A 25,609-nucleotide genomic window follows, 5' to 3' on the forward strand; every position below is an offset into this window, starting at 1 on the left:
TAGGAGATTGCTCCTCTGTATTGTTGAACAATAAATGTTTACAGCGTGTGCGTTAATTAAAAGCGGATTGAAGGTCTCTGCGTCCAGTCAGAGTATCCTTTCTCACTGCCCATTAGCAGCGATCAGTATGTTCCAGTAGGAATCCCCGGTCCATCACTGCATGCTTTGCGCCTCCCCAGGTTTCACTTCTGCGCAACACCGTGATAAGCGCCAGCGTCAACGTCGTGACCAGTAAAAGCGTTATGTGATTCTTAAAAGAGAAAAGAGATGAGCCCCGTAACTGTCTGCATCACAGTGCGACACCTCAACAGCAGCTCACGAGGGATGGGGGTAAGGAGGGATACAAATAATAGGAATAAAGGTATGGATAGAGAGCAGGAAAGAGAGAGCGTGGCACAGGGACAGCGAACGACGGAAGTAAGGAGAAGATGGGTGTTATGCCCGCGTCAGTAGGCGCCATACTGTCGCTGCGAACCGCAGCCCGGCAGCGCTCCAGCGTCCAGCGGCGGGGAGCGACAAGGGGATTAGAAGATGGTCCAAGAGCCAATGTCCCTACAAGCAATTTCTCCGGGCCAGCTTGTTTAGCGAGACGGCGAAACAGACCAACCGCACAGGTCGTGTCTCTACGATTCAAGTTGTTACTCCTTGGCTGTCCTTCCAGGGAAAGGCGGAAGAAGCAACCCAACCACCAAATTGTTCCGGGTGTAAAGGGGGTTTATTGAAGGACTGAGCAAGCGGGTGGTAGCTCTGATAGGAACGCAGGCGAACCCAGATGACGGTGCTTGATCGCCGATCTCGTGCCTTCTTCTTGTGCTGATGATAGCTCACCTGCTGGTATCAACGTCTTTCTTCTTCACTACAATTACCCCCGGCGAAAAAGTTGAAGCCATCCTGGCGATCTAACACGTGGGGACAAGCGGGTCAAAGTACGGCTTCAGACGGTTTACGTGAACGATATCACGTCCACGCCGACGACGGTCGCTCGGTGGTGTGAGGGGTTCAATGGCGTAGTTCACGGGTGAAGTACGCTCGACCACGCGGTAGGGACCATGATAATTGGAGAGTAGCTTGGGTGATACACCAGGGGCGCAGGGCGGTACATGAACACATACAAGTGCTCCAGGAACGAACGTTGGTGCAGAAGGATGGTCGTCGTCACGGATCTCCTTCTGGCGCTGTTGGTCGGATGTAGTAAGCCGCTTGGCTAGCTTGCGGCACTCTTCTGCGTAACGAGCGGCTTCCGAGACAGGCTTGTATTCGGAGGGATCTGGCGAGTATGGGAGTAAAGTGTCGATGGTGTGTGATGGTTCGCGACCGTACAGGAGAAAAAATGGGGAAAACCCTGTAGTGACTTGCGTAGCGGTGTTATACGCGTATGTCACAAATGGGAGAACGAGGTCCCAGTTTGTTTGATCAGAAGCGACATGCGTAGCGGGCATGTCCCCCAGAGTACGATTAAACCGCTCAGTCAAGCCGTTCGTCTGTGGGTGGTAGGCTGTACTCTTCCGGTGAACCATATGGCACTGTTGAAGAAGTGCTTGTATTACATCGGAGAGGAAAACACGCCCTCGGTCACTGAGGAGTTCTCGAGGAGGACCATGACGAAGCACAAAACGATTGAGTATGAAAGTTGCGACGTCTTGTGGTACAGCTGTGGGGAAAGCAGCAGTTTCAGCTTACCGTGTTAGATGATCCACTGCCACGATAGCCCATCGGTTGCCTGCCGTTGTTAATGGGAGTGGTCCGTAGAGGTCAATTCCTACACGGTCGAATGGGCGGTCTGGGCATGGAAGTGGCTGCAATGAACCTGTTGCAGGATGTGGCGGGCTTTTCCGCCGCTGACATTCGTGGCAGCCGCGAATGAACTGGCGGACGAAGGTAAACAATCCGCGCCAGTAATACCTTTTTCGTAAGCGCTCGTAGGTCTTGAAAACACCGGCGTGAGCACATTGCGCCAGCGACAGCACGTAACTTAGCCGGGTCTGGAAGTATACCGTCCTTTGATACGACGTGCCCGAGAATCGTAAGTTGGCGAGCAGCGAAGTGACACTTCTTGAGGTTGAGTTGGAGCTGAGCATTCTTCAGGCACGTGAGAACGTGTTTGAGGCGCTCGAGATGTGTTCCAAAGTCTGGCGCAAAGACGACTATATCGTCGAGATAGCAGAGACAGATTTGCCATTTCAAACCCCGAAGAACCGAGTCCATCATACGCTCGAAGGTGGCAGGCGCATTGCAGAGGCCGAAGGGCATGACATTAAACTCATACAGACCGTCCGGTGTCACGAAGGCTGTTTTTGGTCGATCGGCATCGGCAAGGGGGACCTGCCAATACCCTGAGCGCAAATCTAATGATGAAAAAAACTCGGCACCTTGTAAAGTATCAAGGGCATCGTCAATCCTGGGTAAAGGATACACGTCTCTTCGAGTGATCTTATTTAGGCGCCGGTAATCCACGCAGAAGCGAACGGAACCATCCTTTTTTTTAACGAGCACTACAGGTGAGGCCCATGGACTTTGGGAAGGTTGAATGACGCCACGTTGCAGCATATCGTTCACCTGTTCGGTAATAACTTGGCGTTCCGTCACGGAAACACGATATGGTCGCTGTCGTATTGGCGCATGGGAGCCGGTATCGATGTAATCTAGAGTGGTAGAAGTGCGGCCAAGTGAAGGTTGAACAACATCGAAAGATTCGCGGTACTGGTACAGCAGTTGGAGGAGTTCAGATCGTTCAGATGGTGACAGTCCGTCTGCGATCGCTGAATCGAACACTTTTGAAGCCTGTAGATGAGAGTGGTTAAGAGCACTGAGGGCGGTGAGGTCACTTTGGGATGATTCTTGCGGCACGGTAAAAATTTGTCCGTTATCAATGGGCTGTACGCATCCAAGAGACTCGCCTTTAAACAGTTTGATGGTATGCGGAAAGGGATTGGTAAGGCAGAGAGCACTGGCTCCATTAGAAATTGAGAGGGCTGAATAAGGGAGCAGAAGTGGTTTCCAACTTAGAAAGAGGCGTGATGGCTCGAAAAATGCTACTTCATCACGCATGCCGTCGGAGACCACAGGGAGCAAAACAGCTGTTGTCGGTGGAATGTCAGTGTCTTCTTTGACAACTAGCTTGTGCGCGGCTTGATTAGTGTGGTCGTAGGGCTGCTCGAAGAACGGAAGCAGTTCAAGTTCGGAACGGGCACAATCTATAACGGCACGATTACGGGATAGGAAATCCCAGCCAAGTATGATGTCATGAGAGCACGAGGAAAGGACGATAAACTCAACAATGTAGTGGTCCTCCGCAATTTTGAGTCGGGCAGTGCAGGCGGCTATAGGTCGAACAGGTTCTCCATTTGCTGCCCGTAAGAACATATCAAGCGGCGTGGTCACCTTTCGGAGCTTGCGGCAAAGTTTGGCGTCTATAACAGACACAGCGGCACCGGTATCCACAAGAGCGTATGCATGGGCGCCGTCTACAAAAACTTCGACGATATTTGACGGCAAGGTGCGAGGACTTGAACATTTCGATAGCGCAGTTCTTGCCCCTTGAACTGCGACGGCTAGTTTCCCTCATTTTGAGGGGCTGGTCGCGGACGCATGGGTGACAAGGAGCGTCGATTGGGTGTAGGTGAGCGACGAGACGAAGTTGCCGGATAGTCACGGGAAGACATGTTTGACTGACGATCCGAACTTTCATAACCAAAAGGTGGTCGGTCCATGTAATTGCTTCGTGGTCGGACGTCTGTGTAGGCGGGCACGCGACGACGGCAGTATCGGGAGATATGGCCAGGTCCGCCGCACGCAAAACAAATCGGCCGGTTATCGCGCGTTCGCCAGGCATTTGCAGCAAGGGGCGCCGCCCACGCGGCATACGGCTGAGTCGAGGCTGTGGTAGCGAGGGGAGGAGCCCATGCGACGGAAGACTGAGTAGGAGCGGTGACATGCGGCAGTCCATTGAACGGCGAGGGCTGGTGTGGCTGCTGCCTCTTTACTGCGTCAGCATAAGTAAGGGGCGCGGCGACAACTTGCTGCTGAAAGGGCACTGGCATAGCCTCGGCAATCTGGTCCTGAAGTGCATGTCGGAGCATGGGAGCTAACGGTGTCGGTGGTTGCTCTTGCTGCTGCTGCGGGAGCTCTTGGCGCTGACAAAACGGCAGGAGGAAAAGCTGACGTGCGACCTCCTCACGCACAAAGTCTTTCATTTGTGCTAGAAGGCGGGAGTGGTCAGGTACGACGTCCAGGGCAGCGAGTGGTTGGTTAGGCTGAAATGGACGACGGGTGAGAGCTTGTTGCCGTCGCAATTCGTCGTAGTTCTGGCACAGAGTTACCACTTCAGACACCGTGCAAGGAGACTTCGCCAGGAGCATTTGAAAGACGTCGTCATCAACACCTTTCATAATGTGCTGGATCTTGGCACTTTCGCTCATTGCGGCATCGACGCGCTTGCAGAGATCGAGTATATCTTCAATATAGGCGGTAAACGTTTCGCCAGGTTCTTGTGCCCGTGAGCGCAGGCGTTGTTCGGCGCGCAACTTCCGCACGGCAGGGCGACCGAAAACCGAGGATATTGCCTGCTTGAAAGTGGCCCAGTTCTCGAACTCGGATTCGTGGTTTGTATACCACAGTTTCGCCACATTAGCCAAGTAAAAGTTGACGGTGCTCAACTTAGCAGCGTCATCCCACCTGTTTGGTCCACTGACTTTTTCGTAGGACGACAGCCAGTCCTCGACGTCCTGGTCTTCGGCGCCCGAAAAGATCGGGGGGTCTCGCTGGTGAACCGGGCCGGGGCAAGTAAGAGCCACGAGAGGTGCTGTCTGTTGGGCAGCGTCAACTTGCATGGTCGACGGCAGCGTGCGGGATCGGAGTTCCAGGGTGTAGGTGATGCAGTTACCCAGCACGATCCACCAAATGTAAAGGGGGTTTATTGAAGGACTGAGCAAGCGGGTGGTAGCTCTGATAGGAACGCAGGCGAACCCAGATGACGGTGCTTGATCGCCGATCTCGTGCCTTCTTCTTGTGCTGATGATAGCTCACCTGATGGTATCAACGTCTTTCTTCTTCACTACACGGGAAGGAACCCCATTTCCCCTCTTTTTAGAGCATTGCATCAAGAGGTGGAATAACTATTCGGCGGACCGTGCGTTACTGACCGATGCCCTGTGGGTAGTGTTTTGTGTGTGTGATCGGTGTTCCACTCAAGGAGGAGGAGCCCGACAGGGCTTAAAACGACGCTGCAGAGTGCTGGATGTCGCTGTGAACCCCGTAGCGGTTCAACCACTACGCTCGTGGCTTGTGAAACTCCTAACCTCAAGCTGTAAATAATCGTAAATAGTGCCATAAAGCTGTTTGTTTTCGTATTCCCATCGTATCAGCGTTCGTTTCCTCCACCTGAAGTTGTGCCACGCCACCACAAGAGACCGTGTAGACCCCCATTCTCAACATAGGCAAGGTGGACACGGTCGCAAGAGTCCGAGGACGGAGAACCACTCGGCGACAGCTCCTGTCACTGCCAGGAGATGGCCCAGGGGGAGTCCAGTCGGCCAGAGCTGCGCTGTCGTCGGAGATCGCAAGGGCACAACCGGTCGCCACGAAATCCAGAGAGCGAGTAGTGTAAGCTTTAGCGCACGCTCCTTCGCATCTGCCCATGGTTCCCAGCATGTACACATGGTTGCCTTTAGCGGGGGATGGCATCATTTTTTTTTTGTAGCGTAGGCCAGACTGGCCGAGGTCAAGCAATATCGTGTGGCTTATCGAGATCCGTGCTGCGCATGCCCGATGACAGACAATGCACAGGTGGCGGACAGGAGAAGGCGTGGAAACTCCTGTAGGGACGTGTCACTAGTGGGATGGCGCTTGACTCGCTTGAGCTCGCCAACTAGACTGTTCATCAGTCCGTCCATCCATGCGTACATCGGTAGCTCGCACTCCGTATTTCCAGGCATAGCAGAGTGAAGTGACTGCTAGGTTTTTCACATTATGTTATTTTTCTCCTATTCCCCATTCATTTACGGCTGGACGATGTTGACACTAACGAGAAAGGGCACCAGGTGTAAATTTACCCCAAAAGCGCAAAAAATAATCGCTGAAATGGCTGCTGTAAGGTCCTAAAAAGATAGCACAGCTCAAATAATCATCGAATGACATCGCCAGTGGTTCGTTTCTGGTGCCGGCTTGATATGTATGCTGTGATTACATTACTGAAAAAAAGTTGTATCGTCGTAGTAGACGTTGCAAGAAATAGCTACCTTGTTCAGTTTATGTTCCCGTACATCGTTCTCTGGTTATTTAAGGTTATGGATAAAGCTCTAAGCTACTTGAACTGGCCTAACTCTTACAGGGCTGTTGATATCATCGGATGGTATTATTTGTGAAGCAGTGATGTCACAACAATGTTTTATATGGAAAGCCTAGTTGATTTTTCATGTGAAAAATTGCTTATGAAGCAGGTGCTACATGCATCTCGCAATTCATTGCTGATGCGCGCTTCCTTGAAAGATTCAATGAGAAGGAAGGTTATCTTACCACGCGTCACTGTCGCGTTTATGGACTGTTATACATTCTTAAATAAATATATTAGGAGTGATGAAGGAAACGTTTATTGCGTCCTTGTCAGTGAGGCTTCGGAGGAGTGAACGTACAACTAAAGTTACTAGCTTTATGACTTTCGTAGTTCTTTCGATGCATTTAAAACGTGTATTACATCGCCCCGCTCGTAGTGGTGTTCGTGGCAGTGTAATTCTTTCTGGTGGCCCCCGTGGGCTTTCCTATGCTCTACTTGGAGACTTTCCTGGGACAGTTCGCCGGATCGTCCATCCCGCAAGCCTTCGGCGGATTCCCCATGGCCAAAGGTACACCCACTGAAATCCTTTGGGGAAACCAGTACAGATTTCAGTGGAAATGTTTCCATTTAAGAAATCATTATGCGTTAAGGCTACGTTTTTTTGCTCACTGTAGACTTTTAGATGCGGAGCATCTTATACTCGCGCCTTGTAGTGCGCCGTCCGCACCGCTTCTCGAACATTCGACAGCTGACGCGCGCGCATGCGCCGTCGCGCCGTCGCCCACTCTTCCACCATCTGTGCATCCCTTCCTCCTCTACACACCGCGCGCGCTTCACTCCTCCACCATCTGTGCACCCTTCCTCCTCTACACACCGCGTTCGACATCTACAATTCTCCTGATTCTCCAGTGGACGCGCATGTAGCGTCGCGCTTCGAGAACATTCAACAGCTGACAGTGCATGAGCCGTCGTGTCGTGCTATATATATACTCAAGGTCGGCGCTCGCTCGCTCAGTTGCCGCTCGTCGGTTGGTTTGTACGGCGCGTCGACGTCCAAGGTCGCGGTGAAATGAATTCCAACGAATCCACAAACACAATGATCGACGTCCCTTCGACCAGCGCCGCCCTTTCGCATACGTGTGTACGTGTTCACTCATTTAACACCCCCTCCTACAACCACGTTAACCAATTTAGCCATCGACCCAAGTAAGTCGCAATTTAACACCCCATTTCACAACCACGTTAACCAACTTAGCCATCGACCCAAGTAAGTCGCACTTTAACACCCCGTTAACCAGTTATATGGTCCGCATCCTCCTCAGTGTTCCCCCGAGGGAAGCTGCGGGCATTTTTTTTTTTTGTGAGATGTCATTGAACATCAAGTATGAGTTTTGTAACGGTTAGCAGGCTGAGCCATCCGTGCGGCTATGGCCCACGGACACGGGCTCACGGAGGTTGCGTTCTATATGAATTTTTGTGACGTCACGGCTGGTTTCTTTATGTGGCTATGAGATTTGGCCCATGACGAACAACAAAGACATTCATTCGGTACTTATGGTCCCGTCATTATGAGCTTAAGCGCATTTTACGTGCCTTTTTGGCCCGAAGTTGGTTTTCTTGTTGTCCCTACGTCGTTTTCAGGAATCGCGAACCAGATGGCCAATTAGGAATAGGCGATAGCTGTTAGATTTTTCTCGATCGTTGAAGCTATTTGAGATCACCTCCTCGTGTAGTGTCTATCTTTGTTAGCGATGCCAATGTGTTTGGTAGCAGTTAGTGTATCCGCCACATGAACAGTATAGCATGTTGACACGTGGTCATGACGTGGAAGAATGCAGCAGTATGTTTCTGCCATTCTTCAAGCTGAAACTCTTTAATTGACCGTACTCGTGGCTGCGAGACAAAAACAAATTACAGCAAGCAATGGGCGCTGTTCACTGATATCGGCGTACGGAACATCGGTCATCGATGAACTGATCATCGCCGGGTCGTGCCCGTCTTGCATACATCACGCATCGAACTTTCCAGACTTATTCCTGGTGGTTGCGCTAGCTCTAGAATAAGCTCGAGAGTTCGCGTCCTGTGCGCAATCTTAACAAAATGATCTACTACAGTCCTGAAGTTTCTCGAACGCTGAAGCGTTATCGGCGCTGAGCATTGCTGACAGTCTTTGTGAGCACACCAAAAAAAAAACATACGTGGCAATATGGCCAGACCATGGAATGCTTCATAGGAGACAAAGACATGCATAGATGCATGCATTCAATTACTTCATAAAAATATAGTGCCCCTGGGGTATAGCGGATTTTTCGCAGTAATGTGGGTGCAATTCGCGAAAACGGAGCATATAATAACTGTATCTAGTTGAGGGTGCTGATGGGCACAAAGAATTGCAGAACCCGTGAGTAGGTGTCATGAACTACGTAAGATCACAGCTTCTTTTGTAAACCATCTATACCGTGTGCTTTGACAGGGAATGTCTGGTTAATATTGATAATATTTTTATGTCTATGACACATCGCAGACTATCATCATAACAACTCTGCTCCGAAAATTGTCCTAGAAGGCGCAGTGGGATGTCTCTAGAAGGAAGAGTAGGTGAAGGGGCACTGGACATATAAGCGGTTTTAATTCTCAGGGAATTAAGTGCTCAATTTATTGAACTAATGAGCAAATGAAGAAACGAACGAACGAATGAATGAATGAATGACTTTTATTGAATGGAAGGAAGAAAGTAAGTGTATTTGAGGCACAATGAGGTTGTTGAAGTTAGGTTGCCAGTGATTACAAGGGTAGTGTTTAAATGTTTACCACGACTATTTGAGCTCGGTTAATCACTCCTGCCTGAATATGGCTGTCGGTTGCCGACAAGACTAACTGACACGTCTCGCTGGAGAAAGCTGTCAGTCTCGTCTTCAAAGATGGGTGCCCGTTGCATTTCCATGGGATGCTATATTGAGTAGATTTCATGCAATCGCAAAGCGAAAAGTTTAGTTGCGTTTGATCTGAGTAAACTTTTGACAGCCGATGACGGCTACGAAAATAATCTGTTTAAATTTGCCTCCAAATCGTAACTTTCTCTTCTTAGGTATGTGTGCAAGTGTACGTATGTTTAGTGATGTTCTTTGTAATAAGTCATAATTTGTGTCGATCCATTCTTGCGATAAATCCAGGTTTGAAGAATTAGCCTCCAGGTTGATTATACCTCAGTTTACCCGGTGCGCTGGCTTATTCCTTTAATTCCCTGCTTGGCACTTACAAGTAATAAAAAACACTTCTCCATGATTTCACAAACGAACGCTCAACATGAGCATTCAGCATGCTAGTGCTTGCAAAGCGTCCTTTGTGTGTTGGTCGTCTCGTGCAAACTGCTGTTGTTAGCGCAAAGTGGCGTCAATAACCTCTTATTAATTTCTACCTGGTCACGCCGAGCTGCTTTTCCTCTGCACGTGTTCGTGCCCGCACACAGGTCTCGGCTGGACCATGGTGTACGTCGCGGTGCTGATGAGCATGTTTGAGACGCCCCTGATGGCCTACTGCCTCATCTACATGGCCGAGTGCTTCGCGCTGCAGCTGCCGTGGCAGTCATGCCCAGGCGTAGGAAGTGGAGTGTCCGTAGCTGTTTCCGTTACGGACAACACCTCTTCAGTGCCCTATCCGGCGTCCGGCAACCTCAGATCCAGCGACGGCTGCTACGAGATCAGGCACGGCATGGTCAGTGAATACCACACGAATCACGCTTTGGGGCTATAATATGCAGTTTGATTTCTACAATTTAATGTTTCAAACTATAAACACAAGAACAGCCTGGGCTAAATAAAATGAAGCTGTGTTATTAGAAGGGCTAGTTGTAATTGGTATACTTCGTGGATTCCTGTAAAAAAATTGCACCATCTTCGCAAAGAGAACACTGATGGGATGCGAAGCAGCAGCATTGCGCACGAATGGCGCCACGGGTTGAACGGCGCTAACGCAGGTGCTGCGGTGAGCGCCGGAAGATTCGTTCGAAGCGATGGCTGACTTAGGTCTTGTGACACGTACAGACATGTTTCAATACGTACGTTAGGCACGCGTCAGATTAATTGCGCATGAACCGACGAGTCGGCAGTGTAGCGAGTGGTGCTCGTGGTAGCGGCAGGTGTTGCGGGCGAAAGGACGAGGCGGTAGCTGCGGGCGCTGCGGCGAGCGCGTGGCAGGCGAGGGAGAGAGTAACATCAGTGCGCACTGCGAGGAGACGTTAACGCGCAGCTATGGCGCAACATACTTGGCACCGCCCCAACACCTGCGGTGCGTTCTTACGGATGCACGTACGTATGGCGTTACGCATGTAAGTCAAAGAGCTGCTTCGCATATAAAAGGGGCAAAGATTTATCGCAACGGTTCATAAGTTTATTAGTGTTTGGTAAACATCTGCCCAACCAAAGAACCTGCTGTTTCAGATGCCTGAAATTGCTGGGAATGTGTGGTTTCTCAGCCTCTGTAGGCCTATAATGCAGTGAAGAAAAACGGCTATTTGGGCTAGTTGGTTAAATTCCATGGTAATAATGCAGAGACGGACGCTATACCCTAGCCAATTGGCGTCTCTGAACAGGAGTCCGGGTTGGCGAACCACATGTCGGAGGGCGTTGTTCTCCGGGCTCGTGCACAGCCTGATAAGTACATAGCTGCCAGGTAAACAACGAAACTAATTGTTCACCCGTGCCACGCGATTATGCACAAGTAGCTTTAGTGTAACGCTTCAGTATAGCAATGCACTAACGTCATTTCTTCCCCCCCCCCCTGTTCCCAACTTTAATACTACCTAATGCACAAAATGTCTCCTTTTCTCCTTCCATATTGTAGAGTTACCAGGTTAGAGAGAACCAGCTAAGACTTACGGAACTTCCTTGGGGAATACAATGAAACCTTGTTGGTGTATACGGTCTTCACGGGAACAGAAAGCTGACACACATCATATGCATTAGCAGGGTTCCCCATTAGTGGGGGAGAATTGTCACCGCAGCCCCCCTCCCTTTTGCTGCTGTGTCATGTTCGAAAAAAAAAAGCCCGAAAATGAAGCGGTGACATGCTTCCCACAACAGCCTGTCTTTGGTGTCCGGCTTTCGGGGGTAAATACTGGAAGTAAACAGCGTCTGAAATTCAGCATCAGTGCTCCTCGGCATAGACGAGGACTACTGCAGGACTATAAACTTGTCCCCAAACGAATGAAAAAACCTGCATGCTCATAACCTTGCACTTGAACGAACTGGCATGTACTCATACTATGGCTGAGCAAAATCAATGGAGCGAACTTTTTGAAATGAAAAACCGTCTCCTCGCGCTGCACAACCGTTTTCTGGTCAGCCCATATATACAGGCACTGGATCTTTACCTCCAAGGTACTGCCAGTGAGAGATTTCTCCTGTGCGTCAATAAAAATTCGCAGCGTGCCCGTTAACTTAAAGTGGATTGCTGGTCTCTGTGTCCAATCGGAGTCTTGTGTGTATCATTGCCCATCAGCAACGATTGGCATGTTCCAGTAGGAAACACCGGTCCATCACTGCGTGCTGTGCGCCTCCCAAGGTTTCTCTACTGCGCAACGCCGCGATGAGCGCCAGCGTCAGCACCACCACCAGTGTTAGCGGCCGCTGATTTGCATCTACACATGGTTCATTTTAGCGAGATATGGTGTAATTTTTTCTTTTACTTCTTGCTTAATCATCCGTTAGCGTACATTTTACAATATCATATCAATGACGGAAATACGTCAGTGAAGTCTTGGTGAACCCCGGCATAAAACACTGAAGTGTTAAATGTTTTCGGTCACAACCTTAAGGTGCAGGCTCACGTGGCGGCGAGTAACACTATTCTGCATGACATGTTATGCAAATAGGCGTTGTTCGACGCCGTACAAGCCGCAGTCAACGCAGTCTTAATCAGCAACGTTGAAATGGTTCGTCACCTTTCACTGGCCTTGTTTTTTTTCTATATACATCTTTTGAAAGCCTCGTCTGGAAGTTAAATAAACAAAACAAAACAAAAACGCTCTGTCTTCCCTCGACCGAGCGTTTTCTGACAAAGTCGTAACTATCTCTGCAGTCGCATTATCCAGGTGAAATTACAGTCGCATTGCTAATTTAGTCGTTCTTCAGGAAAATGTACAACAAAGTATCATGTCGAAACGCGTACTTCTGCAGAACTAATTAAGCCACGGAAAGTGAGTTGTTTTATTAGTTATGTGTGGTACATTAAGCGAGCACCTCGGGCAATTCCACTACGTTAGCGATTTGTATTGTTTTGACCAAATGCCACTGTATGGCTTCCCTCTGCTTCTGTGTGTCACTACGTTGCAAAGCTCTATACAATCGATATATTTAGATAAGCACGGTTGGCTAGCTATATGACGTTCTCTCTAGTTTATGCTTATGTTTTTACGGTGGCAATGCAGCAACCGTGCGTGCGCGTGAACTCGACGCTGGTGAGGCGTTACTGGTTGGCCAACTACTCGGGCAAAGGCGCGGTGGCCGTGTAGGCACCCAGCGGCAGTGTGGTCGCCGTGCCAATGGCCGAATACGAGGCGCTGCACAACAACTGCATCAATGGCACCCTGTCGTCGCAGGAGTACCACTTCCGGTACGGCCACAGATTTGCTTGATTGGTCGTCAGATTGAATGGTCTATATCGAGAAACACAGTCAGCACGTTTGTTCTGGTCATGATCATTTGTCCATGTTTTGTTAAGTTTTGCGCCGCTGTTCCCAAAACTCATAAACGCCAACTAACGCGCCATGACAGATGAATCATGGCAGATGACAGCGAGACATGGCAGGTGAATAAATTTCTACAAAAACCCATCACTAATGACGTCATGTTGCAGTGCGTTTTCATAACGTCACAAATCCCATCTGTTCGGGACATTATCATGACACCCTTAGACGGCATCATCATTTGGTGTCGTTGATTGGTCAAAAATGTGTCGATCCAGGAGAAAGCACAACGCCAAGTGAGGTGCCTCAAGACGAAAGGCGCAATGCTGAGAAGCTCAAAGGTGCGTGTCTTTCGCACTGTTGCTCGTTTCGTCTTGTAAGAAGTGTGCCCCCAGATCGTACAACTCAAGGCGTTACTAAATGTGCAGAAGGCTTTTGCATTTAGTGTTACAGAGAGTGTAGTACCCCACTGAGCGATTTCGTCTTGATGATCCGAGGTGCAGTGAAGGCAAAAGGCTCCCTTCCATCTTCGCCGGCGCTTTTACGATTAGGTCGCAAACTTTTTAACTGAAACGTCCCAGCGAAGTGACGATATTTATGCGCGCACAGCTTTCAGGGCTGCGACTTCATTTTTATTATTAATTTCTAAGCTTTTATTCCGAAAAATTACGATTTATAATGAGACACGTGATAAAGAGAGAAGGGGGTATGGATTAATTTGACCACCTGAGTTATTTCACGTGCAGCTATTGGCGCAGGGGTGTTTTTGAATTTAGCCCCTATATATGGTAGTTGAACCCGTGCCCCGACCTGCGCCAAAATCGTAGCATGTGCTACCAACCATTTGGTGGAATTCATGCCTAGTTGCACGCATCGGAACTGTCAGAACTTTCTCGATTGCTCTAATCAGATTGCCCCGCCGCAGTGGTCTATAGTGGCTAAAATACTCGGCTGCTGATCCGCAGGTCATGGGATCGAATTCCGGCTGCGGCGGCTGCACTTTCGATGGAGGCGAGAATAATGTAGTCCCATGTGCTCAGATTGGGATGCTCGTTAAAGAACCTCAGGTGGTCGAAATATGTGGAACGCTCAACTACGGCGTCTTTCATATTCATATGGTGGTTTTGGAACGTTAAAACCCACATATCAAAGCTCTAATCTGATCGCTCGAGTGACGCGTGAACAATGGCGCGTAAAGTGGAACCTATATACGTTTATGAGCGCCAGTGATTATGCAGGAATCAACACGAAGGGCTTTATCAATTTAAAATCATGCCTTTTGGATTGTAAAGTGCGCTTACAATTTCTAACGCATGAGGGACTCCCTTCTTTGCGGTTTTAAATGGTTGACGTGCATGTGCTATCTATACGATGTCATTGTTTTCTCGCCAACGTTTGAAAGCCACCTTCTACGTCTGTTGGCCGTTCTTGACGTTTCTCACTGTGCTGGCCTCCAGCTTAACGCGTGGAATTGCATTTTTGGACGCCGTCAGATCAAACTACTTTGGCCATCTTGTTAACGCTACTGGTGTATGACCAACACCACCTAAATTAGTTGGTGTTGGTACGACCCGACCCTGACAAATCCGCGCTGTACGTGAGTTCTCGTTTTCACGTTGCACGCAAGCAGTCCACACTTTTTGGGGCTCTGGTCATACTTCTACCGTTTTAAAAGTCAGCAACTTCGCGAGAATTAGTCAGTCCCTAAAGGATCTCTTTAGAAAGAACGTGGCTTTTTTATGGCTTGAAGACCAAGAACATTCCTTTGCGTCGCTGATTTCTGTTCTCACATCACCACCTGTGTTGGATTATTTTGACCCAGCCGATCGAATGGAGCTTCACACGGACGCAAGTGGCCATGGCATAGGGGCAATACCCGCTCACATTCAGAACGGCAGAAACCGTGTCATAGCGTACGCTAGCTGCCTACTTTCCTTGTCGGAAATCAACTGTTCCATTAGTGAGCGGCCGCACCAGGCTCTCGTCTGGCCTATCGCAAAATTTCGTCCGTACCTATATGAACGCTTGCTCACAGTTATCACAAACCCCCGTGTGCTCTGCTGGCTGTCAACACCTCAAGATCCCACAGGAAGACTCGGGCGAAGGACATTGGGATTGCAGGAGTACACGTTGTAGGTAGTGTACAAGTCTGGCAAGCTTCGCAGCGATGCCGACTGCTTATCTCGACACCCTGCCGATTCACCCAACTCCTCTGAGTTGGAAGCTGATGACAACATCCTAGCCTTAACAAATTTTTGCACATCGCCGACGAACAACGCTCAGATCCGTCGCTGCTATCTATGATTGACCGTCTTCAATCCGGCCATAAAGACCCTTCAGTGAGCCTGTTTTTGCATCAAGACAACGTTTTGTACTGCTGAAACTTAAGCATGATGGCGCGAAACTTTTGCTCGTCGTCCCACGTCATCTGCACGAGGACATCTTGCAAGAACTTCACCATGCCCGAACGTTTGGACATTTAGGTGTCTCCAGAACCTATAACCGCGTTCGCTGATGGGTATTCTGGAAGAGCCCTTACCGTTCCGTTCGGCGCTACGTTGCTGCGTGTGACCTGTGCCAGCGACAGAAAAACCCCAAGTCTCTCCTTTCCGCTCACCTTCGACCTATTCAAAGCCCAGCCAAGCCGTTTCATCGGGTGGGGTTGGATTTGTTAGGTCCCTTTGCCACATCGACAACGGGAAACAAATGAATAGCAGTAGCTCAGGATTATGCCACACGGTAGGCAATTACTAAAGTGCTACCAACCAGCTGCGTGACAGACGTCGCAATTTTTCCTTCTCTACGACAACATCCTTCAGCATGGTGCTCATTCTCAACTACTCACGGACCATGGCCGTTGCTTCCTCTCCCGGGTTGTTGACGACCTCCTTAGATTCTGTGCTACGCGGCACAACTTACGACTGCTTACCATCCTCAAACTAACATACTTACTGAACGCCTCAACCGCACACTAACGGTCATGCTTGAAATGTACGTTTCTGACGGCCACACCGATGGGGACGCTGCCCTTCTGTTCGTAACCTTCGCCTACAAGTCGTCGTGTCATGAAATTGCCGGCTACTCACCATTTTATCTACTCTTTTGACGTGATCCCTTACTACCTTTCGATACCCTGCTTGCGCAGGACCCTCCGTTCACCACTTCATATACGCGCAAGATGCTACATTCCCTGCTCTCATCACACGTACAGTAGCCAGCACCAACCTCTCACCGTCCCAGAGAGCACAAAAGTCACTCTAGGGCCACCGACCGATTTTCTCCGTGCTCTCTCGTGCTACTGTGGCTCCCATCTCGCCGTGTCGGCTTCTGCGAGAAACTTTTATCACGATACCTTGGGCCTTACCAAGTTCTGCGCCAACTCACACCCGTCACCTATGAAATTTCTCCTACTACGAACCCCACTGTTGTATTCAGAAGTGACATTGTGCATGTTTCTCGTCTGAAGCCCTACCACAGTGACCCGTCCGTCTAATAACAGCAGGCACCGGGACGGTGCTTTGCCGCCCGGGGTAATGTCACGGGTATAGAAAGGTACCTCAGGCACAGGCGCCGAAATGACACAGAAGGAATGAAGACGACGATGTTGTCGTGGGGCTGCGCCCTGTTGTCCTGCATCCTTGCACGCTGTGAGCAGTGTTAACCCAACCGGCGTTAACCTATTAAATAGTCCCCGTTACATATTTATAAACAGCTGATTGTTTAATGTCTATTGGTTTGGCGAGTCCGTTCTTCGCCATCGCAAGCGCGTGTCAATATTAAAATTTTCGTGATATTAATCCGAAACCCTGTTTATTTAGTTGGCCAAACTGTACAAACACACACTTTCTATGCGTTTGCAAGGCTCAAACAAAAATAGGAAATCGTGTGATCGAGATGGAACCGAGACAGCTCCTGAATGATGTAAATGTGGAAAAAGGACGGCACACTCTCACGAATCAAAACGAGGTGTTTGGCACCTATAAACTTACATTTGAGTCCAGAAAGAAAGAAACATTGATGTTTTTTTCAAGAAGTTTTGAGAGTGAGAGAAACATAAAAAGAGAGTGAACTCTGGCAGGGTAAGAAAGTATGCTAGTAAAGGCAGGTAGCAACATCACATAATTAAAGCGGCCGACGTATACCATTTTTTATGTGCTTATAACTTTCCCATTAGACTTCGTCTTGAGTGCAGTTACCCGCCTACGGTGCTTTTGAAGAAAGGTCGTCGTGGCAAACTTGAAGCGAATTTCACATATATGTATTTCAACAAGTCAAAATTTCGCCAAGTCTTCATTATATATAATACTTTGTGACAGTTTGACTTGATCAAATGACTGCAAGAAAGGACGTGTTTTCGTTGCTTTATTACGAAATTCAGCCACATAAGCGACAAACTATAGGTTGAATGAAGAGCAGATAGGCCATTGAAAACGAACAGCGCAAAAAAAAACGAGATTCGGGGCGGATTATGCACTTAGTCGGTCTCTGTTCACAATGTTTCTCGTTTCTCGTCTTCTACGGTACCATCCGGACCAAATAAGCACCCCATAGCAACATCTTCTGAGAACAAGACCGCAGGGTGAACGCGTACTCACAACTGAGCATGGCAATGTGACCGATAGCATTCGGTGATGATATGACATTCTGCGTATTGAAACACGAAATAGCTTTGTAATTGTATTTTTTGAGATTAAAGTAATATAATGAGTAGTACAACTACGACCAGCATTGTAGTCAGAATTTTGTTTAGGTGCAGGGGGCCCGACATAATCAAGGCTCAATCACACCAAAGGCGGCGCGGCCGAGCGGCCAAGCGGGATTTTCGAAACGGCGAGGTGGCGAGTGCGTGAGCCTGTTCAGGCCGCCTCCTTCATCCCCCTAGCCCGACAACTGGTAACTATTCCTCACCTAAAACACACCCTATATGCAGATGACGCTATGCTCTACCCATGGCAGTGATGATGACATACAGGACACCATTCAAGCCGCCACCAGCAAAACACAAAACTATGCAGCTTGTGTAGGACTTACCTGTTCTCCAGAGAAGTCCGGACTGCTCTGCATCCGTCCCAAAATCCGCAACTCCCTTTCCTCCGCTATCGTTATCGAACTGAATGGCAGATCGCTACGCGAGGTCGACACTCTCCGGATATTGGGCATGCATATCCAAAGGGATGGAAACAACACTAACACAATCCGGAAACTCAAGCTGGTTGTAGGGGCGATTTTGCACCTGGTCCGCCGGGTCTCGGGCCTCCACCAGGGCATGAAGGAGGGTGACCTATGTCGCCTTATTCATGCGTTCGCACTCAGCCGCGTTCTCAACTCCACTCCCTACCTCCAACTATCTCGCCGAGGCACTGACGCCATGGATGCCCTCATCCGTCGGGCATACGAAGTAGCCCTCCACCTTCCCATAAGTACACCCACCGATCGACTTCTCAAGCCGGACCTTCACAACACTATCGGAGACTTATAGACGCGCACCGCCAAGCGCAATATCTTCGTCTCACACAAACTGACACCGGACGGCATATCTTGCATTCTCTTGCAATCCAGATACCGTCCAATGATCCGACAATACTCCCCATGACAAGACCACTGCACCGAGAACTCCTCATTACACCTTTTTCCCGTAACATGCACCCCAGCCACCATGATAAACGCCGCTGAGCTCGTGCATAGAAACACAGGTGTTATGGCTGCGAACTGGACGCCGTAGCCTGCGTGGGCGATGTAGCGGTCGTCGCCATGGTGGATCACACACTCTCCCTAATAGGTACACACACACTTCCTTCGGATACCTCCCCCGAAGCTGCAGAGGAAGCTGCCATTGCCTTAGCAATTGTTAACACTGAAGAACTATATGTTTTATCTGATTACAAAACCGGAATTCTAAATTTCGTGCGAGGCCGAGTTCACGTCCCTGCTTTTTTGCACACTGGGCTCGCCCGCTGCACCCCCGCCCCGTCATGTGCAGTTGATCTGAGTGACCGCGCACTTCAGGAATCCCGGAAACGAGGCCGCCAATCTCTTAGCACGAGGTTCTCTAAACCGGGCACTGGCGGCCTCCTATCCCGGACTCACGAAGGAGTGCGCGCACACTTTCAACGAGCTGACTCAGGCCTATCAGGCAGAGCATCAGCGTTATCTTCCACCGCACAAGTCTCTCAGCAACCGACAGGCCACCCTCTGGCGCCAGCTACAGACTCACACTCTTCCTTCTCTTCTCATTCTGTCGCACTATCACCCCATTTCCTAACACCAGCCTGTACCCTCTGCCCTGAATCACATGCTTCTGCTATACACATCCTTTCTCACTACCGGCGGATCGTCCCCCACGGGTCCTAGAACATCTCAAGACCTGGGAAAACTGGGAGACCCTACTGCGTTCAGAGGACCCGGTTGAGCAGACAATGGCTGCCGACCGGGCTGCCAGTGCCATAGAGCACCACCAAATGAGCGCTTGAGCGCAGTGGGATCGTGCGAGGGCCCAGGAGCCTGCGTGCTTCAAACTCCTCTGTTGAAATAAAGTTTTTCCCTTCCTCCTCGGCTGGCCACGTGGCAGAAGAGGCGTGCATCTCACGCTATTGCGCACGTGTCGCTATGATGTTTCAATGCTTCTCCCAAACGTACACCCACGCCACAACCGTGACTTAGCTGCGTGCCATTCTCATTGGCCGCGGCATAGCGGCAAGCCTCGGCAGGCGGCAAAAAAATTGCTCCGAGAACGATCGCCCTTGCCGCCTAGTTTTTATCCCGCTTTCGCCACCTGGAGAGGAGCTTTCCTCCTTTCCGCGTTGCCGCCACGTCACTTTGGCCACCCCACATTTGGTGTGAACAAACCTTTATGCGTGTAAACCTTTATGCATGCGTGTATCTATGCACATGCAGATTGTACAGACTTCGGGGAGGGTGTCGGAGCTCCCAATGACATGCCTTGGCTACGTTAAAGCTCTGCATCAAATGTACACAGCCTAGTCGCTCTAGAACGAAGGACACATTCGAGTATCGTCTGACTGCTATAAACAGAGCTGCACGTTTGTATTTACGTGAACCTCTCCGGAATAATATACTCGGTATTTTTTGCAGGAAGGACGTTCTTCACTTGAGCCCCAGCATCGATGAGTTCGAAGCCCTCCAGGTGACCGTGGCACTAGGGGTTGCCAGCTGCTGGTTCCTCGTTTTTCTCAGCATCAGCAAGGGACCACACTTGCTGGGCAAGGCAAGTGGCAAAGCCCTCTATTTTCGCTTTTCAGGAGCCGTTTACCAGGTTAGCCCATTCAAAACCCACAAGCGAGGCCCAGGGATCGGTCACTGACGATTTTATCTGCCAAATATCACAGATGAGCGGTGAGAAACCGGCCGAGACTTATAATGGAGGGCTTCCTGCGCTCCCTCCCTCTGGAGACGTGCTTGTACCATAAATTTTTCATGCGTCGACAACGCAAGTTCCATGCCACTCAAACGAAAAACCCTAAAGAAGTAAGCATGCAATAAAGTCAAATTGGACATTTTGGACATACATTTAGGATTTAGTTGCAGGGTGCATGATCGGTGCGGGGAACGAGACTGTATTCTCTGAAAAACAAAATAATAGCTGATCCCTCTGTCACAAAAATCAGTATAACACGAAAGTGAAACGTCCCTTCACAGAAGTAAGTGAGTGTTTAATGTGCATTGTTTCACCATATAGGCGATGGAATGAATGCTGTAGCATGAAATCGCAACGTCGCGCGTACAACGGTAAGGAGCTCCATTGATGCAACTCTCTGCTGAATCAGAAAGGACACGCCGGAAGAACGTACTAATTTTTTTCTTCTAGTTTATGCCTTGTCATTCGTTATTGTAAATTTTATGACGTCACATTCGTGACGGGAATACGCCAGTGGAGCTGTGGTGGATTCCAACATAAAACAATTTCGTCTTAAACGAGGACAAGTAAAGACGTGCATAGGTGTGCAAGAGCCATCCACGGTGGCCACGTGAAATACGACGAACGTGCTTTCCCATGAATTCCGTCGACAACGACGCCACAACGTTGCCGTTGTCTAGTTGGCTTCTCCTTCAACGGGATTTACGTAAAAGAAAATGGCAGCATATCCACGGAGTGAATGATGGAGAGCGGGGCGAAGCATTCGCCCGTCCATTCGTTCTTACTTCCGTCCGTCCATGCGTCCGTCCGTGTGACCGTCCATGCGTCCATCCGCCCGTCCGTGCGTGCGTCTGTTCGTGCGTCCGTCCCTGCGTCTGTTCGTGCGTCCGTCCCTGCGTTCGTCCATGCATCCGCCCCTGCGTCCGTTGATGCGTCCATTCATGCATCTGTCTGTGTGTCCATTCGTCCATCTATTCAACACTTCAAGTACCACCATCTCGCATCTTTTCATCATATATTCCCCATATAGAAGCACCACCATCCAGCGGACATTCCAAGGACTAAACGATAGGTGGCACACGCACACTTTCTTACGGCTTGCACTTCGGGTCTACTTCCCACCTTTAACCACCTCGGTTCATGGTATATACTAGTTCACTGTATTCATGGCACTGCGGCCGAACGCTCGCTAAACCTTTCTAAAACCAAGGAGGTTACGCCCAGCGAGTATAACGTAGCAACCTTTTCCTGTCAGATAGTGCTCAATGTACATGCCAATGGCTGCTAATGGGGATCGTTGCGTGCACTAAAAGCGGAATGCTCCTGTCTCTCATTCCCCCTTAGCAGCCATTGGCATGTACATTAAGCACTACCTTTCATTGTTCAACAACGCACAGAAGAAATCGTTCACCGGCACCACCTTGGAGGTCAAAATGTTAACTTGTTACACACTACAACGGCTGCGAGGGACGAACAGGTGCTGCCATAAAAAGCTTCGCCCCTAAAAGCAGCGCGTCTCGAAGGAATAAACCGCGGAGTGAGGGACATGGAGTCGGTGCGTGATCAGCGGGGTGCCTCAAGTGCTGCCCCGGTGCCAATAGGACTATGCCATGCCAATCATACATTCCTTATTTCACTCTAGAAATCGCCCAACACCAGGGGAGGAGGAGGCTGGTCTTGAACGGGGAAGTCCACACTTGCAAATGTCTCTCTAACCATCTTACTTACTGTACATATATGAATACAAAGTTGTTCTCGAAAGCACAAGCAACCCTTCAGGGGGCTTCGTCGCCCACATACCCGGTTTCCTAGTCACAACGCCGGCAATGGTTTAAAGTTCTTTGTCACCAATGTGTCGTATGCAAGACAGCTTCATATGGCCTTTCGTTTTCAGAGTGTGGAATGGCTCTCAATGTTATCTTCATTTATTTTCGGTGTCTTCACACACACCCAGGTGCACACACACACGCACCCCCGCACAAACACACACACACCTATGGGGTTTTACGTCCTAGAATTATGACGTGATTATGAGAAGTGCCGTGTTAGAGCGTTGCGGAAATGTCGACCACCGGTGCTCATCAATGTGCGCTTAAAGCTAAGCTCACAACCTCTAGCATTCCGTTTCCATCCTAGTGCGGCCGCTGCGGTCGGGATTCCATCCCTCGGCCTTAGGACACGAGTGAAGCCGGAGAACCCCTAGGATATCGGGGTGGGTTTTATACATGACAGAACATTTCTGTGATGTATGGTTTCTCGCACCTTTTTATTGTGACAATCTCATGGTTTTTTAGCACAAATTGTCCCTAAGCTCGTCAATTTTCTTTATATTGCTTGAAAACCATTTCTCCGTCGTAGGTTTCGGTCGGAATTGTGTACACGACGTTCGCGCTGCTCGGTGCGATGTGCGCAGCCGCACTGGCGTTATAGGGATCTTCTATTGGGCTTCAGGAATGCTTCAAAGCCGACGTCCGGAATCTCATGGACATCAATGTGCACAGTTGGTCGATTGTGGGTGCACAAACGCAGATGAATTTATTAACGGGCGCCACATAAGGCAGCAGCAGATTTTCAGGTCGTGTTGAGATTGACGTGATGTCGTTAAACGTTCACGGCAGAGGGGTGCCATTGTTAGTAGTCTAGAACAGGAGTCGGCCACCTGTTGCGCAGTGCCATAGCACTGCACGGGCCCGGCCTGGCCGCGGGCCAGACCTGGCCGGGCAAGGCATTGTTAGATTGGGCGCGGACTGTGCCCAGGCCCATGCGCTTCGGGCTCAGATCGTGCCCGGGCCGGAGTCAGGCCCGTATTAGGCCCGGGTCACATATGAAGGGTGTTTCGAGAAATGAGTTCAATATTATTTACACCGTACAGAAAGAAGGCATATGCGTGCTACCTTAGGCGTTCCCTTTACTTTGACAGTAAGCGTCTTCAGATGTGTACAAACTATAATTACGACAATTTAAATCAATTAAATTTTCATTGAGGGCGTTTTCGAAGTGAACAGTAGATGCACTGTTTGGTGCATCAGTGTTGGTTTCGCCAGCTAAATTATCCACATTTCATCGCTTCGCGGTGATTACCAGTGGCCGCTTTTCCAAAACTTTTAAGGATTTATAGACTATTCGTAGTGTGAGGAAGAACATGGACACATGCGGAAGCGCAGTGCCATCACCTGGCTCGCTCGGCTGTTCGCTCCCTGGCTACGCTTTGCCTGCTGCTGCTGCTATCTTCCCGGTCACTGTGTACTTCAATAAACCCCCGTAACAGTAGGAACAACATTCATTTGCTTATTTGACTCGGCCGGCTATTTATACTGGCTAAAAAGTTCATTGTTCTCATTCTTATATTTACTGCAGTAATTAATGTTTCTACACATCTGAAGATGCCCTCTGCCAATATAAAGGGAACGCCACAGGTAGCACGCAGATGATTCCTTTCTGCAATTTTTAAATAACATTGGACTCATCTCTCTAAACACCACGTATATGAGACCCATTATATATGGATATAACGGCGTGTCTATGCTGTGTGGTTTTGTTTGTGATGTGAAGCAGCTATTTGACTCGTGTGTGAAACCCCGTAACCTACATGCGTCCGTAGGAACGCGTCGCTACGCTTTCCCCTCGCCTCAGGTCTGGAGCGGTGCCAAGTAGGCCGCGCCGCAGCTGAGCGTTTACGTCACGCTCCCCTCACACTTCCCTCGCAGGTGCGTGCTGATGTCACTCTCTCCCTCACCCGGAGCACACTCGCCGCAGCATGCTGATGCCGGCTCCTCCACCCGCTCGAAACACACTTCTTATCGCTTGACCCTCTCCACCACCAGCAACGCCCCAATGCAGGTCGAGTGAAAACACTCGACAGACTTATTTGGGCGTTCGAAGCAGCCGTATGAACGCAGCCTGCCAGCTGCAATGGGAGGCTGCGTCCGTATAGCAGCTGCAGACGCGCAACTAAACCTGTCTACCTTTTCAGCTCGTTTATCTGCGATGAAACTAAAGTTAACCCACCTCCCATGTCTTCGAATTTAAACAAACGTTTACTCCAGTACACGCTGCACCGATTTTCGCTTCAAACCATTCTTCCACTAACTGCGTACGCCCGTTTCAACCGGGTTCAACGCCGTGCGCACCGCTGCTGTTTCGCATCCCATCAGGGTTACCTTCGTGGAAATGGTCTATAATTTTTGTGGTGTTTAACATCCCGAAGCGACCGAGGTTACGTAAGATGATGTAGTGGAGGGCATCGGCTCAGTGAAACCAGATGGAGTGCATTAGCATGCACTGAAAATGTAAAGTACAAGACGTCTACAATTCTTCTCCGTCGATATACGCTACATGTAAATAAAAAAAACTGGTCAAATAAGTTTCCACCATTATATTGAAGAAAAGACGTTCTGGTATACCGTAAGGAAATGTTTGCCAGGTGGTACTGTTGCAATAGCAATGATACACTGATCACGTTATATAGCATAGATCAGATATGCACGCTAGTATATATAAAATTCAAATATTAAGACGCCTTCGCATGCCCACCACGCATTCTTCCACGTGCGTGCTCCGTAGAATCATCTAGCAACTCGTGAGTCATGAATATCTCCAGAGTACTTGGAGGAAAGAAACACAAATCGTAAATACCATGTTAGTACTCATCAGCCCCCTACGTGTGCCTTAACCACGTCGCTGATCTAAATGGCAATGGTGTATTCATGTCTGGCGAATATTTGCAGACGTGGCACTCGGCCTCTCGCCACCTTTTCTACAGCCTGGGTCTCTCTGTAGGCACCACGACGTGCTTGGCCAGCTACAGCGACTTCCAGGACAACCTGTTACAGTAAGCAGTTAGCATTGTTGTTCTCAATCATTTGTTGGGAATGGTAGAAAGACAGATTGACTTTTAGGACAAGAAGAACGTTTAGGACAGATTGAGCGAACAGCAGTTAGACATATCAATGTTTATCGCTACGTGTTTTGGAAAGAAAAAAATGGAAAAGATAATTATACGTGCTGATAAAGGCACGCATTTTCGGGTCTTTGTGATTTAGGCCAGTGTGTATGTGGAGGGAAGTGCCTTGCGATGGCGAGGTTGTTAGATTGCCAGTCTTGCGTGCGAGAGGTTCATAGTTTATAATCCCAGTGCCTCGCAATTCCTCACCGGATAAAAAATGTTAATCTCGTGATGATGGAATTTCATTAGGAGACCTGGGGTGCGGCCTCACCGGTGACAACCGCCGGTAGCACACTCCCTCACCAGAGAAGAATTGGCCAACCAGTAACCACC

The 25,609-nt window shown here is 49.4% G+C and overlaps 1 protein-coding gene across 1 annotated transcript in view; it reads left to right on the top strand.

Moving 5' to 3' along the window:
- The first annotated feature begins 12,812 nt into the window (after positions 1–12,812).
- LOC142785181 (sodium- and chloride-dependent betaine transporter-like) overlaps positions 12,813–25,609 on the top strand; it is a 39,199-nt gene continuing 26,402 nt past the window's right edge. Inside the window, exons 1-3 of the mRNA XM_075883635.1 lie at positions 12,813–12,883; positions 20,049–20,181; positions 25,059–25,162. Of these exons, the coding sequence (XP_075739750.1) occupies positions 12,813–12,883; positions 20,049–20,181; positions 25,059–25,162 (308 nt within the window). The remainder of the gene's footprint in view (positions 12,884–20,048; positions 20,182–25,058; positions 25,163–25,609) is intronic.

This window comes from Rhipicephalus microplus, unplaced genomic scaffold, assembly GCF_043290135.1.
Source record: "Rhipicephalus microplus isolate Deutch F79 unplaced genomic scaffold, USDA_Rmic scaffold_18, whole genome shotgun sequence".
In the NCBI taxonomy this organism is placed as follows: domain Eukaryota; kingdom Metazoa; phylum Arthropoda; class Arachnida; order Ixodida; family Ixodidae; genus Rhipicephalus; species Rhipicephalus microplus.